General features: G+C 35.6%; 1 protein-coding gene across 1 annotated transcript in view; it reads left to right on the forward strand.

The window, feature by feature from the left end:
* LOC138693295 (cell adhesion molecule 2-like) overlaps positions 1–17,545 on the forward strand; it is a 677,576-nt gene extending 660,031 nt beyond the window's left edge. The window contains exon 6 of the mRNA XM_069817159.1: positions 16,915–17,545. Coding sequence (XP_069673260.1) covers positions 16,915–16,997 — 83 coding nt within the window. The 3' untranslated portion in view covers positions 16,998–17,545. The remainder of the gene's footprint in view (positions 1–16,914) is intronic.
* Positions 17,546–17,870: the final 325 nt, after the last annotated feature.

Raw genomic sequence — 17,870 nt, forward strand, 5'->3', positions numbered from 1 at the left:
TTCTTACTAAAAGGAGTATTTACTAAAAAAAAAGTCCAGTGTATACTAAATACTCTTTTTTACTCATTTTTATTCTTATCACCCAATGTGTCCTGCTTTTCACTAATGAGTACCTGGTAACACTGTATAGGGGTTAATGTGCTCCAGTCTTCGTTTCTGAAACAGCTCCTATCCGTTTCCATATTTTCTCTTATTACTGGATTAGGAATTCTAACCATTCTTGTTTTTCTGTGAGATTTTAAAATATATATTTCAGAAGTAAATAGTTTCTTTCTAAATCTCTATTTTAATCACTATACTTCCTCCCCATATGCCATTAGACTCTGGATAGAGCATTTGTAAATTCTTCTCTTTGTACTCTTCCGCTTGTTATTTTCACAAAAAATATAATTTAAACATCATCTTAATAATCTGCCTGTATTAATTATGTGTATAATCTCTTCATCACTATTTCAATCTTTATTACATATAACTCCTAGATATTTGCATTTTTCTACTCCAATTATTAGAACAATAAAAGTAAAATATCTAGAAGTTATTTTATTTCTTTCTTTTATCTTCCATTCTTTAACACTTCAAATTTGAATCCTAGGTTGGGGCGTAAGTCATGGCAACTATTGTTTTTTAAGGGAAGAGTTAGTATCACAAAATGCCATACGTCGCATGGAAATGACAAGATCGCTTAACGTTTTCTCCTTATATGAGAAATCACTCATTTACAGCAGTTCCATTCTGAACTTGTTGGTACATGACCACACGTAAAATTTATAGGTCTATATTTTGTGGCGAACAATGTCACATGTGAATTTGTCCCATTTCTCTATTTTTTTGAGTTTATTTGTCTTCTCTGGTGTTTTAGAACTCCCCTGTTTCCAATTTTACTATCGGTTTGTCTGTTTAATCTTCACATATTTTGCTGTTTCACTAATAGAATCTTTTCCCAGTTTTTATTAACTACGTGAAATTCATAAGCAGTAAGAACTTAATTCTGAGTTTGGGTAATTTTTCTTTTGCTTTAACACCCCGACATACTAAGTTCATTACTCTCAATCTCCACATTCGCCGCTTGTTCGTATAGAGCAGGGATGCGAAACTATGCTACAACTGTGGCAGACGTCACAAGCCGGAACACGTAACTCATCCCTTCCTTTCAACCCTCGCGTCATTGGACATGGTAGTGAGAGAAGAGATATGCTATGTTAGAAAGATTCAATTAAATTACATTGTGTTTTATTTAACGACGCTCGCAACTGCTGAGGTTAAATCAGCGTCGCCGGTGTACCGGAATTTTGTCCCGCAGGAGTTCTTTTACATGCCAGTAAAGCTGTTGACATGAGCCTGTCGCATTTAAGCAAATTTAAATGTCATCGACCTCGGCAGGGATCGAACCCGCAACCTCGGGTACAGAATGCCAGCACTACCCACCCAGGCCGGCTGTTAGAAAAAAAATTGATGAAGAAAGAAAAATTATTAAACTGATCAAGAAGAGAAAAGAAAATGTGCTGGGTCAATGGCTAAGAAGGCACTACCTCCTGAAGGATGCACTAGAAGAAATGGTGAACAGGAGAGAAGTTTGGAGCAGAAAAAGATATCAGATGATAAACAACAATAAGATATAGATCATATGCGGATATTAAGAAGGCGGAAAGTAATAAAATAGGAAAGATTGGAGAATGCTGGGTTTGCAGTAAAATATCTCCCTTGGACAGAAAACTGTGGATGGGTGGGTGGGTGGGTGGAAGGATGGGTGGATGGATGGATGGATGGATAAAACAAAATAATATAATGCAGTGTGCTTGCCAAACGTCACAGATACGTCATTACAGGCCGGAGGATTGGGAACGGGGGAACAAACTCTCTCCCCATGCTTTCACCCCTCTCTTCCTCACTTGTGTATCCCTGGTATAGAGGAAATGACTGATTTTCAACAGTAGTTGTTCCAGTAGTTCTGAAATTGTTCACGCATGTCAACTCCTATAAAATTTGTAATTTTCCGGAAGATCCGACAACAAAGAGGCACTCCTGGACGAAAAGATAAGTGGCAATTAAAGCGCGACACATTTTCGATTTCAAAAACCTAGCAAGAATAGTGATGCGATAACGAAAATATTTTTCATGCCGCTTGTCCATAATAAAAAAGAGACTACTATAGATAAGTTCACAGCGACATATCACAAATTCCTTGCAGGGCTGAAGCTGTTACAGACATTAGTCAATAAGCAAACTCACGCCTGATTACGAAAGACCATCAAATCTTAGACATGTCTTACAGCTCTCATTTACAGAAATTGAAACAGTCAAACATAAAACTCCTTCCTAACATTAAATATATTCCAGTTCCAAATTTAAGATTTACTTCGAAGAGAGTGCGCTGTTAAGTGTGCTCTCAGAATCCTTTCTCAAATCTTACGAGCCAGATGGTGCGGCAGCTATTATATTCAGTGTTTACAAGACTGCTAAGCCGTGACGTGTTTTTAAGAAGAGTGCAGAGACGGTTGGGAAGAATAATTTATTACAGTTGATGCGAAAAGCGTCAGTCACTTTCGATGGCTGTGAGGAAAATTTTACACATAAAATTCGCAAGTGTAAGAGGTCTAAAATCAAGGTTTTCATCGCAGCTCCCTTATTTCATATATTTTTAAATTCGTCTGTAAAATTCATCTGATGTAAAACTTAGGTAATTGTGTAAGAAGTTATCAAGATTAAAATTTTAGTCCTACATTGATTGAGGCAATGAGTTTGGACTGACAGTGCTTGTTCGCTTTGCAATTTCGAGCACTGATCAATAGAGACAAACTATGATGTTGCCTGACAAAATGAGGTTGATATATATGGACGATGACATGTGAAATCCGTCGTGGGTTTAATACGATTGAATAATACAACACGTACTTAGGATTGCTGTTAGATGTGAAATGTTTGCATTTTTGCACTTTATCGTAGATAAAGGAACAGAACGTAAATTTATTAGTATATGATTTATTAGTGATGAGAAATATACCGAGTGATTCACGAGGAGTTACCGCACCTCCACTTACGGAGCTTATTTTTGAAGACATTCTGAGCAAAAACTGTCATATAAACATGTGTCCTATTCTCTGTATTTTCAGAGTTACATAAATTTTAAGTTGTTAAAGATAATTTTTCTTACGTTTTAAGTGTAAAAGAATGTTACAAATAGAGAATGAACTATTCAGAAGTATACTTTCTCTAATTGGCTTTTATTCGGAAGATAAAAATGTGTTGTTAATTCCTTAGTTGCTTTGTACAGATTCTTTTTCAAATTTTGACTAAAAATTACATTATTCGTACACATTTATCACAACAGTTGTTACAGATCACGTGACTTCTAAAACTTGATTCTTTACAGTTAAATTTTGCATCCTAATGTACAGTCTTAAAGAGTTTACAAGAATGACGTGATTTGTAACAATTGTTGTGATAAATGCTTAAGAAAAATGCAACTTTGTAGGTGGTTAAAAATTGGAACAATTTATGTATGAAACAATTACGGAATTAACAACATATTTTCAGTTACAGAATACTAGCCGAGTTAAGAAATGATACTTCTGAATAGTTCATTCTCTAATTGTAATATTCTTTTACTCTTAAAACTAAAGAAAAAAGGAATTTTTTCAACAAATTCAAATTAGTGTAGCTCTGAAAACATTGAGAATAGACCAATGTTGACGTGACATTTTTTGCTCAAAATGTATTTGGAAATATGCTTCGAAAGTGGCGATGACTTCTAGTGAAAAATTAAAAATTATGGTTTATTTAACGACGCTCGCAACTGCAGAGGTTATATCATCGTCGCCTGTGTGTCCGAATTTTGTCCCACAGAAGTTCTTTTACATACCAGTTAATCTACTGACATGAGCCTATCGCATTTAAACACACTTAAATGTCATCGACCTGGGCCAGGATCGAACCTGCAACCTCGAGCACAGAAGGCCAACTCCTCGTGAATAATCCTGTATATAATTGCATATTTGTATTGGAGTTGCATAACTTAATGAAACTTAATACAGTAATGAAATGTTTTATGTTTAATTAAAATGATTGACGAATGGTTGTTTGTACATACAGGACTATGCGCAAATTTTGGATGTTTGAGCATATTTCATCCATATTTTAAATTTTTTGTAGCGAAAAGTGTTTTCTAATTTTCTGGTCTTTGATAAAACACATCTTAATTCTTTACTTTAGCTGACGGCGCATTTCCTCAATAAGATTTATCAAACATTTCTGGATTGGACTTTGGGAAATACATATAAATTTAAAATTAAGCGGAATACAATAAGTTCACTTTATCTAGTTGGTACTTACGACTTTAATGAGTGTATGTTTGGGTGGACTTCAATGTATGGCACAACGTTGACAGCAGAGTGCTGCAGAACAGCGCTTACAACCGGTTTTTATTCGCCCGGTTGCAGATCAACCGGAGAGGTTGGAAATTCGTTCGAATATCCGGCCTTGAAGCGGTTGCGCCTAGCTAGACAGAACCACAGATATACAGGGCAGATACCAAGCGCATTTCACCATACAGGAACTCTGATGACATTTTGTAACTACACAAATATGGAGTAATTGAAGGAAATTTATTTTTCCTAATTAAAAAAAGCGTTAGCCTGAAATCCTTAGGAAAATATTTGGGGCTTATTTATTTTTTTATTCCTTATTCAAATTTATTCCCAATACTTTTCGATTGCAGCGATATGTTACTACTTAATTAACTTATTATTCCCAGAACATGAATTTTACCAGTAATTGAAAAGTATTGGCAATAAATTTGAATAAGGAACAAAAAAAGTTCCCTTCCCAGCCAGGATTCGAACCACTAAATTCTTAGTTACCAGTCTATCGTGCTCTGGAGTGAACAAGGCTCTGAAATCAGCTACAAGGATCGGTCCGGTTTTTTTTGCCACTACTGTACATAGTGTAAATAATTTAAATTGTAAATGTTAGTGTAATATTACTAAGTGATGCATGTTTTGTTCTGCCCAACTTGATCAAACAAGAGTCGCGTGCAGTCAGTCAAGTACTTCGCTTGCTAGATGCACGTGCGTCGTCCACTTAAAGACTTCAGAAATACCTCTTAATCTCGTAGACTCGTGAGACAAAGTACGGTTCTTGATGATGATGATGATGATGATGATGATGATGATGATGATGATGATGATGATAATGATCCATCCACATAGACATTTCTTATCAAAATGTGGCTTTAAAGTTAGGTTAAAAACTACTTTAGTACAGTTCACAGCGCTGTGTGGGAACGAATGTGCACTTTTATATTAATCACCGTGTAGACAGTAACCAATCAGTATTATTCCGATGCGGATTATTTGTGTCAATTCACTTGCACTATTGTGAAGGTAAAACAACTGCAATGCTTAATTTAACGGCTTGTTATTAACTTGGTTCAATCCATAGCCGATTTGTTGACCATTACGTTAATAATTGATGATATTCTGTCATTTGAATTACTGCTGATGTAACACCGCTCTGTGCATACGTCACGCAGATTCTGATGCAGTTGGAATCCTGCGGTAACGTCACACATGTCAGAGTGCGGAAGAAAAGCGAGCGGATTGTATAAAAAATTCCCCGCCGTTCTCTATTTGAAATGCTGGACTTTCACTCATGATGCAGGACTTGGGTTCTGTCTCTCACACGATTTATTCATAATTAATATTTTTTATGGGTTTTCTATGTTTCGTACAGAATTAATAATTCATATAGCCAACGATCACGGAGTGACACATTTCTGATATTGGAAAAAAAAAATTATAAGAAAGCTACGAAGACCTGCCTCGGCAATACAATACAGTATCGCAACTTTGTAGTCAGTTGATTACTGCATATTCCTGAGACACACTCACTTTTCTCTTCTTCTTCTTCTTCTTCTTCTTCGTCGTCTTATTATTATTATTATTATTATTATTATTATTATTATTATTATACAAAACTTCAAAGCATAATATATAGATTTAATCTCACAACTGGTTGCTAGCTAGGATGTGGCGAGTCCAGTGATGGGTGCTATCGTATATCTTCTGGTCTTCAAATTCTAACATATGATAATATTCTACAACAAATATAATTTCCAATTTTTATAATATATATAAAAACATTGAAATATTAATTTCATTCATTCAGACTGGATTAATCTTGCACAGGATAGGGACCAATGGCGGGCGTAAGTGAGGGCGGCAGTGATCCTCCGGGTTCCTTAAAAGCTATATCATATCCCAATGATGGAGTTCTTATTTAAGGGGACTGGGTAATGTGAGCGTATGGATGTTGTGTATCAATGAAGAAATTATGCTATTAACTTCAGCTTTGGAGCCTATCAATTTACAATTTAGATTATCTTTCTGCCTCCAATACTTGATTTTGTAAAAAATATTAAACCTGAAAAATATTAATTAAATTTAAGTTAAAGACATAGGCATTTTAGGAACATTTTTCGCACAAACACTTTGCATTACAGGTTCCTAAAACTTCAAGTATATTTCCAATGCAGTGGACTATATTTGCACCGAATTTCATCACATTATGATATTTTCCATCCTGAAAAAAAAATATTAACAAATTATATATATATATATATATATATATATATATATATATATATATATATATATACATATATAAAGTGGGAATGGAAATGTAATGAAAGTGTAGAAACTACTTCGTCTGAAAATATATAGATTAGATTAGTGGGAATAAGTGGTCAGTGAACGTTACTGACTCAAGTGAATAAATAGGATGACCACTATGGAAGAGTTCAACTTAGTGTAAACAATGTTGGGAAAAATTGATAAGGAATTGAGAGACGTGATTGTTTAGTTAAATGAGATTAGTAAGAATTAGATAGATAACTGGGAAAGGGAGGGATGAGTAGAAAAAGAAGGGAGGGAAACAGAGGTGAGAAACGTGATAGGAAAGTGATCAGGGTCATTTATATGTAATAGAAGGATGTTTAAAAAGCGTAAGAAGAATATGTATCCAAGGAGTGATGGCACTGTATACAGAAATGTGAAGGCCAATCACGACCGATGTAAGCTGGTGGAATAAATATATCATATCATATCATATCATATCATATATCATATATCATATCATGTCATATCATATATCATATCATGTCATATCATGACATATATCATATCATATACCATATCATATCATGTCATATCATATCATATCTATCATATATCATATCATATCAAATCTCATACCATATCATATATCATATCATATCACATCATATATCATATCATATCATATCATACCATGTCATATCATATCACATACCATATCATATCATGTCAAATCTCATATCATATCATATATCATATCATATCACATCATATATCATATATCATATCTTACCATGTCATATCATATCACATACCATATCATATCATATACCATATCATATCATGTCATATCATGACATATATCATATCATATCTATCATATATCATATCACATCATATCATATCATAATCATATCATATATCTATCATATCACATCATATCATATATCATATCACATCATATATCATCATATCACATCACATCATATCATGTCATATCATGACATATATCATATCATATCTATCATATATCATGTCACATCATATATCATATATCATATCACATCATATATCATATCATATCATATATCATATCTATCATATATCATATCTATCATATATCATATCTATCATATCATATCATATCATGTCACATCATATATCATATCATATCATATCATATCTCATATCATATCATATCATATACCATATCATATCATATCATGTCATATCATATCATATCTATCATATATCATATCATATATCATATCATATCATTCATATATATTACTTCTCTGGCTGTAAAATCCATAACAATTTTGATAACTCTCTGAAAAATGGCATGCTCCTTCACTTCCGTATGAAATAGGAGTGTGATAATTTCAGCTCCTAGCCCTAGTAGTTCCTCAGAAAAGTGTTCCTAAAGTACCCAAGGTTTTGACTTAAATTTAATTTATAAGCTTATTTACCAGGATTAAAATTTGTTTATAAAATCAAGTAGCCTATATGACCTAGAAAGATAAACTGAAAGCCAAAATATATCTGCGAATATAGTGTGTACCTATGCTATAAAAATTGTAATATTGATATATTCAAAAGTTGAATAGTAATAGCAAAATTTCTTCACTTATTTCACTTATACACAACAGCCGTACGCTCAGACAACCCAGTCGCCTTAACATCGCGATGTTGGAAATATCTGCATGTGTGACATGGTAAAAATCTAAAAAAAGAAAAAGAAATTCACGTTGAATGTCATGTGAATCTGTATCCTTAATAATAAGCTTATCAGTTCTTGTGTTCTGAATTCCATGGAAATCATCTTTCTTAGAAATGCAGTTGTTGCCATTTCTACGAGTTTCCAATCTATAATAAATATTTTGTAACGCAATATGAGTATTCGTTACCTTTGACATTAATAAATGTTAGCTCTTTGCTCCGTTTGATGTGAGCAGACAGACGAATGAATGTAATACGACATATTTCATAGTAGGATCTGATTTTCATATACTCGTAATGTATGAAATATACATTTAGATATTTTATATTTAGACAGAAAATATGGATTTAATAATAATCAAAGGAAACTACATATTCAGTTATTGTGTTGCATTGGAACCGGAATAGTCTATTCTAATGCTGAGTTAATATTCCAATAACCATCATTCTTTCTTACTACTAACAGAACCTTCTTTATTTAGAAGCCAGAGCCCTACGTCGGCAACACTGTAATTAACTGTCAAACGGAGGCCTACTATCCAGAACATGTGTTTGCGCTAATGCCGACTTTCAACGAAAATTAATGTTGCAATATAAGTGTGTGTCGATGGAATTATGTTCGCGATCGTACGAAACGTTAATTGTTGATATATAATAAACTAAGTGCGTGTTGGCGATAAAAACAATACAATAAATGAAAATATGGCCGCAGTCTTTGGCAATTTTTACGGTTATTATTAATGACAAAATGATTGAACAATAATTCTTCTCAATATTAAATATTATATAAACTACATTTTTATATATATTTTGATGTACCGAAGTACATATGATATTTCCATGCAGATATTCTGCGTCATCACATGATGAAAGAGAGATGGAACGGAGAAAAATTCTCTCCGGCGCCGGGATTTGAACCTGGGTTTTCAGCTCTACGTGCTGATGCTTTATCCACTAAGCCACGCCGGATACAATCCCGACGCCGTTTAGAATCGTCTCAGATTAAGCTCCATCTCTTGGGTTCCCTCTAGTGGCCGCCCTCTGCACTACGTCATAGATGTCTATGAACGCAGGACCGAAGTCCATACATGTGTTGAGGTGCACTCAAATGAGTGACTGATTGGCCGGGATCCGACGGTGTGGGCGCTTAATCTGAGACGATTCTAAACGGCGTCGGGATTGTATCCGGCGTGGCTTAGTGGATAAAGCATCAGCACGTAGAGCTGAAAACCCGGGTTCAAATCCCGGCGCCGGAGAGAATTTTTCTCCGTTCCATCTCTCTTTCATCATGTGATGACGCAGAATATCTGCATGGAAATATCATATGTACTTCGGTACATCAAAATATATATGATATGCGTAATAAATCACTTTGTGATTTAAGACGGCGCCCATACCGTCGGATCCCGGCCAATCAGTCACTCATTTGAGTGCACCTCAACACATGTATGGACTTCGGTCCTGCGTTCATAGACATCTATGACGTAGTGCAGAGGGCGGCCACTAGAGGGAACCCAAGAGATGGAGCTTAATCTGAGACGATTCTAAACGGCGTCGGGATTGTATCCGGCGTGGCTTAGTGGATAAAGCATCAGCACGTAGAGCTGAAAACCCGGGTTCAAATCCCGGCGCCGGAGAGAATTTTTCTCCGTTCCATCTCTCTTTCATCATACATTTTTATAGTCTTACTTGTGGTTTGTGGCGTATCAGAATTCCAGTCAACTCGTTGGGTCTCGCTTGCTATATCAATAAAGTTACGCCGTTGATTTTCAAGTTCATTGTAAACAGCTGTTATATGATCCCATAAATGTTGCAGTTTTGTTGAAGATTCGGAATGCCTGCTATACGTCAGAACTGTCTATATTTGTAGATGCATACACTCACTTTGTTAGTTTTCAAGGTTTGTTTATAAACAATATTTCTTTTGTAATAAATTAGTTATAAACATGTTTCTTTTCACTTCGTAGTTACAGGTTTTAAAGTTCACCGAGTTTACGGTAATTGGCACATACTTAACAGATAATGATGTGTTTTGTTACGTATTATGTTGAAGATATGTTTCTTCTTTTTTTCATAGATCTTTATACTTGGCCTTGGCCTATTTAAAATTATATTTTAGAAAATTTGTAAGAAATAATTTAGGATAACAGTATTGTTATGGTGACTGACGAGGTTCACATTAAAACTGGCTTCCTGGGCATCTGAAATATTTATAGAAAAGCACGACAGATAATCACATGAAATTAAAATGTATATGATATCCTAGACCTTTCACGTCAGAGGTGAAATAACATAAAGCGGCAGAACATTGTGAATTTACTACCCACATGACTAATTGATTGGAATAGAGTACTGCGAAAGTACGTCGTTATTTTATTTATTTTTGGTACAAGTAACATTTCTTTAAATATTTATTTATTTTCCCTTGTACCATCAATAAAAATACGTATACTTTTAATTTCAACTTATACTGTAAGTGGCTGTATGCAAGTACTTAGGCGGTATTCTGAAACTCAAATCAAATACCATTTCGGATTCCGTAATAAATTACGTACATCAATACACTGAATCTTGATCATATGCACTTAGTTTTGTATCAATTAATGTCGAAAATGTACGTATGACAACGAAATGAAAGCACTAAAACGTCAAACGTCATGCCTTTATTTCGCCTCCGTCCGCCTCCACTCAGTGTTGCCAAACCTACCGATGCTCCGGCTTGTAACTGAAGATGGCTCTGGAATACTTGCTTTTACTACATATTGTAAAGATTTTTAAAACATAAAAAATAAAATATTTTAATATTTTATCGTTTAATATTCCAATCCGTAGGCATGATGGTCACCAATAAATTCGTCCCCAATTCAATTGATTTTTCAGGTAACGACTTTCAGTCCGAGCGTGGAATTATACCGTCGCAGTGTGGATTGTCGCATTCTCTGTAAAATCCCTGGTATCATTCAGATTATGTCACAGACAACTGGGAGTCTTGCCAGAAATTCTTCTGCAGTGTCTACAGGTGTCATGCATGCGGGAGGGGTTACCATCTACCAGGAAATTTAATGGCGAAATTTATGACTTTGAATCCTTGCAAAAGGAGTTACCGTATATATTTTCCTACATTCTTTTTCCTCATTTTACAACTGTTATAATGCTAGAACTGTTCGTAATTACATATAAATTTAATTACATCAAAAAGTGTATTTTTTTCAATATCAAAAATAAATCAATTTTCTTCACGGAGTATTTCATTTATATTGGAAATTTATTCTTTGAAGAGGTGGAAAAATTCAAATATCTGGGAGCAACAGTAACAAATATAAATGACACTCGGGAGGAAATTAACACAGAATAAATATAGGAAATGCCTGTTATTATTCGGTTGAGAAGCTCTTACTATCCAGTCTGCTGTCAAAATATCTGAAAGTTACAATTTATAAAACAGTTATATTACCGGTTATTCTTTATGGTTGTGAAACTGGGACTCTCACTTTGAGAGAAGAACATAGGTTAAGGATGTTTGAGAATAAGGTTCTTAGGAAAATATTTGGGGCTAAGAGGAATGAAGTTACAGGAGAATGGAGAAAGTTACACAACACAGAACTGCACGCATTGTATTCTTCACCTGACATATTAATTAGGAACATTAGGAGATGGGCAGGGCATGTAGCACGTATGGGCGAATCCAAAAATGCATGTAGAGTATTAGTTGGGAAGTCCGAGGGAAAGAGACCTTTGGGGAGGCCGAGATGTAGATGGGAGGATAATATTAAAATGGACTTGAGGGAAGTGGGATATGATGATAGAGACTCAGGATAGGGACCAATGGCGGGCTTATGTGAGGGCGGCAATGAAACTCCGGGTTCCTTAAAAGCCAGTAAGTAAGTATTGCATTTATTGGAAATAGATAGTTTTAATTTCCCATGAAAAGTTGCATATAAAACCGACTGGTAACAAATAAGTATTTCCGAATATTCCCGCGTTACTATGTACGAGGTTGGATCAGAAAGAAAATGTTAGAGAGTACGTTATATAAAAAAAAGTTTTTTGAACATTCACTTGCCGATAGTTTGTAAATGATAAGGTACACTGCATTCTTTATAGTCTCCTTTGGTTTCCATGACTTTTAATTAATTTGTCCGTTTCGAACGCATTCTAGACATGCTCTTGTTTTTATAGCAACTTTGTTGTAAAACGTTTGACTTTTTCATGAAACATCAAACATTGCCCTACAAGAGAAAGAGAGGAAAGTCAAAACTTCAAATTCAGATTATATGGTGAATGTTGAATAGATCACTGTGGAAATGTCAGAGAAAATTCTGCTCTTTCTATGCCATGTTCTGTTGAAAATTGTATGTCACGGAGGATCATTGCACGCCCGTTTAGATGATCTAAACGTGTCCTCTTGTTGGTATGTCGAATTATTTAAATTTGGTATTGCGTATTTTGGATCTCCATCAGTAACACACTCAATGATTCGTCATCCTTTGTAGTCTCAGAGTTACTATGCTAGATGTTCGATATGAGGTTTTGAGAGTGCAAACCGATCTGAGGATTGTGGTAACTTACTTAAAAGTTCGTAAAACTCATAACATCGCTGCCTCCAAGAGGGAAATAAAAAGCTGTTAATTTCGTCTCGTAGGTTTATGGAACGCAAAACAATCCTGCCTCTCATACAAGGCTCCAGACTAAATTTTTCGGCCATTTATTATCCACTCTGAATTTGAACAGGATATCCTCTCTAGTTAAAACTGCGTTAAAAATTATGCGACGCATCGGGAATACACCGGCACGCAGGATACGTCATTCAGTTTCGGGAATGAAACTATGATATACATATGGCGAAAAAGGATCTATGATAAGCTAACTAATTAATGAAAGGAATGCAATAAATTTTCTTTTCATGTGAAGCGATATTCCGAAAATAGTCCCAGATCACAACACATTTTTCACTATAGTTCACTCAAAGTGCTTCGTACATGTCTATAGAGTGTCCAAGAAGTTCCGCATCATAGGCTGAATCATACCCTACGATTTCCAAACATGTCTGGAGGCGAACTTCAACGGGATGTAGCATGTTGGCAGTGATTTCACGACATTTTTCCTCGTTCCGCGTTCGTAGGTATTGCAAGCCACGAAACTTCACTTCCTATACCTTTTCCTTACGACAAATCCAGAAAGCAAAGTCGGATGGATTTATGTCAGGCGACTTGAGAGCCCACTCTCTGGGTTTTCTGCGTCATATCCACCGATCAGGGAAGTTGTTATAGAGCCAATTCCACACAGATGTGGCACCAATGTGGTGGAGCACGATCCTGTATAAACCATTCTGGTCTTTCGCCTAGCAGGTCCATTACGGCATCATCGAATGTACATAGGCTGCAGAGAACCCACAGAATGGACTCCCAGGTCGCCCGACCTAAATCAACTTGACTCTACTTTCTGGATATTCTTAAGGAAACTATACACGAAGTGAAGATTCATGACCTGCACCATCCACGAGCGCCGATCGAGGAAAAGAGCCGTGAAATCGCCGTCTAAATACTGCACTGCGTTGTAATTACCATGAAGTTTCGCCTCCAGGCATATTTGGAAATCTGAGGGGGTTCATATTGAACATATTTTATGATTTAATATATGATGCGGGACTTGTCGGACACCCTGTATTATCATTTTAATATTCCATAACTGGCGATTACAAACCAAACGAGAATTCACACAGGTGTACACACCAGGTGGCCCGGGTTCGAATCCCGGGTTGAGCAAGTTACCTGGTTGAGGTTTTTTTCCGGGGTTTTTCCTCAACCCAATACGAGCAAATACTGGGTAACTTTCGGTGCTGGACCCCGGACTCATTTCACCGGCATTATTACCTTCATTTCATTCAGACACTAAATAGCCTAGATGTTGATACAGCGTCGTTAAATAACCCGATAAAATTTAAAAAAAATTCACACAGGTCTGTATCTGCTTTTGATGCTGAGATATTACTAAAAGAGGCAGCGCGGAATGGCTAATGGCATACGTAAATTCGGCGCCCTAAGGGGAAGTGAAGTCATTGAGCGTGGCGAATAAAGTTACATTAATTCATGGTGTAACTACTAGGGCTCGAACTCGCTCCTTTCCGAATGGTCGGAAAGCTTCGCTTCTTGCGCAGCGTGTCAAACTCATAATGAAGTTCAAAATATTGATTTAAGTGAAGGAAAGTTTATAGATATAATTATATAAGTTATGATTTACAGCCCATTATTGTCTTTCTTGCAATTTCTGAAGCGAGTTTCGGAACAATTTCCAGCAACAAAAATAAAGTGGATTTAAATAACTGAATCACGCGTTATCTTGTGTATCTGTACTCTGAATTTCCGCCCATGCATTGTCTTGGATCTGGGATTTTAAATATTCCAGTGTCCCATTCCTTTCTTGTGCAGATGTACGTGACACATTTATGGAAAGACTTTTGGCTCGAGGAGAAAAATAAATATACCTTATTTTAAGTACATTCCTTCTAACACATGCGAACATATTTGCACGAACAGTACACATTTTACACCCTGTACCTGTAACTGAAATGAAAATCTACAAGGCCGCTAGAGGAGAGTATATTAAATCCGACTCTACTCTCTAGTACATTACCACTCTATAAGGAATATAAGGAAACAGGAAATAACTTCTGATTTTTGGTGTCGGTGCGGATGTTGTGTACGTTTGTCGAAATGTGACGCATAACATTCAATTAACGTAGCACATATGACTATAAATATCCTCCGAATGTTTCATTACAAATCCAAATTTATTCCAATTCTAATACTAAATGAGATCATAGATATGTATCAATTACAACCCAAAATTGTCTGACAAAATGAATATAGATAAAGAAGTACGCTGAAGATGTTCATTATCACCGGCGTTATTTAGTATATAGGCCCTACACAATTTAAGCGATATAATTGCAAAGTGGCAAAAGGAAAAATATAATTGGAATTCCAATTTCACAAAATAAACACCTCAAAACTCTATTATTTTCAGATGACCAGGTTGTAATATCCAATTCGGAAGATAACGTACAAAAAGTAACATAAACAAATACAAAATTATTACAAGAATAGAATTTAACAATATTTTAACAGAAAACAAAGTCAATCGCATTTAAAGGTCAGTCATCGATAGGAAGAAAAATTGTCGTAAATAATTAATTTATCTAGTAGGTAAATCAGTTCAAATATTTAGGTAATATTGCTTCATATGAAACTGAATATGACATTGATCATCAATTAAACAATATTTGATAAAGATTACTGATGCCATGAACATGGTATTTAAATCAAAACAAACTTTAAATAAAACCCGGATAAAATTACATAACGTGTTGACTCTTCAGCCTCTACTACACGGTTATAAAAACTGGACGATAAGGGCAAAAGATAAATCAAGAACAACTTCGGAGAATATAAATTATTTAAGAAGAACAGCAGATTATAAATGGAATGACTACAAAACAAATATAGAAGTTTTGGAAGAATTGAGAATGACATCAGCCTTTGAAAAAATTTTAAATTATATGTCGAAATTGATACAACATGTCGCGCAACAGATATCCTAGATTACTGAAGATTTACATCCCGGCGGATACGAGAAAACCTGGAAGACCAGTAAAGAGATATCTCGACCTCTAATATGAGACCGAAACGGGGCAAATCTGTGGCCCAACTCCTTGGAAGCTACATGATGATGATGATGATGATGATGATGATGATGATGAGGATGATGATGGTGATGAACATTTTATTACATTCTGAGCTTTCAATAGGAGAGTAATTTTTTATTTTTTAGGGAACACAACCATTTATTTCCGCTCAATCTACGTACGTACAGTAGTGGCAAAAAAAAACGGACCGATCCTTGTAGCTGATTTCAGAGCCTTGTTCACTCCAGAGCACGATAGACTGGTAACTAAGACTTTCGTGGTTCGAATCCTGCCTGGGAAGGAAACTTTTTTTTGTTCCTTATTCAAATTTATTCCCAATACTTTTCGATTGCAGCGATATTTTACTACTTAATTAAGTTATTATTCCCAGAACATGAATTTTACCAGCAATCGAAAAGTATTGGGAATAAATTTGAATAAGGAACAAAAAAAAAGTTTCCTTCCCAGGCAGGATTCGAACCACGGAAGTCTTAGTTACCAGTCTATCGTGCTCTGGAGTGAACAAGGATCTGTAATCAGCTACAAGGGTCGGTCCGGTTTTTTGCCACTACTATAGGTCTACATATAATATTACAAACAACTTTGCATAATGTGTATTAGTCTGATTAGTATAATATGTAACTAATCAGCGGTGTAGGCTATGGAATAGAGGGGGAAAAGAACTGGCCACTCTACTCAATTATCTCCTGGCTAGTTGCCTCATGAGTGATGCCTTCTTGGTGTCACTTGTGGAGTCAGAGTTATCTTCGAACTGTCGACTAAACAACAACTACAACAACAACATGTATCAGAAAAGAGAGGTAGAACTTCACTTGTTGACACAAGGTTTCTCTTGCACGAGCCGCCACTGCCTTGTCTTAATCATGTGTTTTCTGTGCGCAGTGAAAGGGTCCTCCAGCCAGTGCAGTGCCTCTGTCGTCGTAGTCGCAGTCATGACGTCGCTCGTTCTGTCGACCGTGACGTGACTTAATCATCTTCATCTCTAATCACTGCTGCCAACTACGCCGCGATGAGTTCGATTCACATCAAATTTGTGATGGGAAATCAAATTAATTTTTTCCTCCCTTTTTACCAGTGGATAATTTCATGAAGCCAGAGGAGAATGCAATCACAAACTCAGCACTACAGCTCAGCCTAAACAGAACATAAACAAGTGCCGGCTGTATTACCTCAGGCTGTTAGCTCCGACATCTTGTTGGATTGTAATCGACAGTACAAGTTTCTCATTTACATATAAACACCTACTTCCAAATGCGTTATAAATTATGAATTTGAATTTGTTGTATAACTACCATTATTAACTTCTCTTCGCAGAGATTCAACCATTTATTTAATTTCTTTCTCACTCGTGTGATATTTGTGAAACAACAGTAAATATTCACAAGTAACGGAACTATCTGGTCATTTGTTCAACATAGTACAGCACCACCATTTTAGAAAACACACCAAAAAAATGAAAGAGGACATACATCAAGCCCCTGCAGTAAATTGACAAACCTTCAATTCCTTGCCTATAACTGAATAAGAACCTACTGGATAGAAGCTAAAAACGTGACCAATTTTTTTTCTGGCGGAGTTAAGGCCGTGAGGCCTTCTTTTCCATTCAACCAAAGGATAAAAAAAACATGATAAATATAATGTTAATACAAAAGAATGTCATTGGTATACCTAAGACAAAATCGAAACAAAAAAAAATGCCAGATGATTATCGAACTTAAATACTTACTTAAACTAGATGACAAATTAAATTACATGGTTACTTTTACTAGAATTATAATATACACCCTGGAACACTGTTCATTCTAAAATAAAATGTTTCACCTTGGACCTGAAAGCGT

The sequence above is a fragment of the Periplaneta americana genome, chromosome 17 (assembly GCF_040183065.1).
Source record: "Periplaneta americana isolate PAMFEO1 chromosome 17, P.americana_PAMFEO1_priV1, whole genome shotgun sequence".
Classification (NCBI taxonomy): domain Eukaryota; kingdom Metazoa; phylum Arthropoda; class Insecta; order Blattodea; family Blattidae; genus Periplaneta; species Periplaneta americana.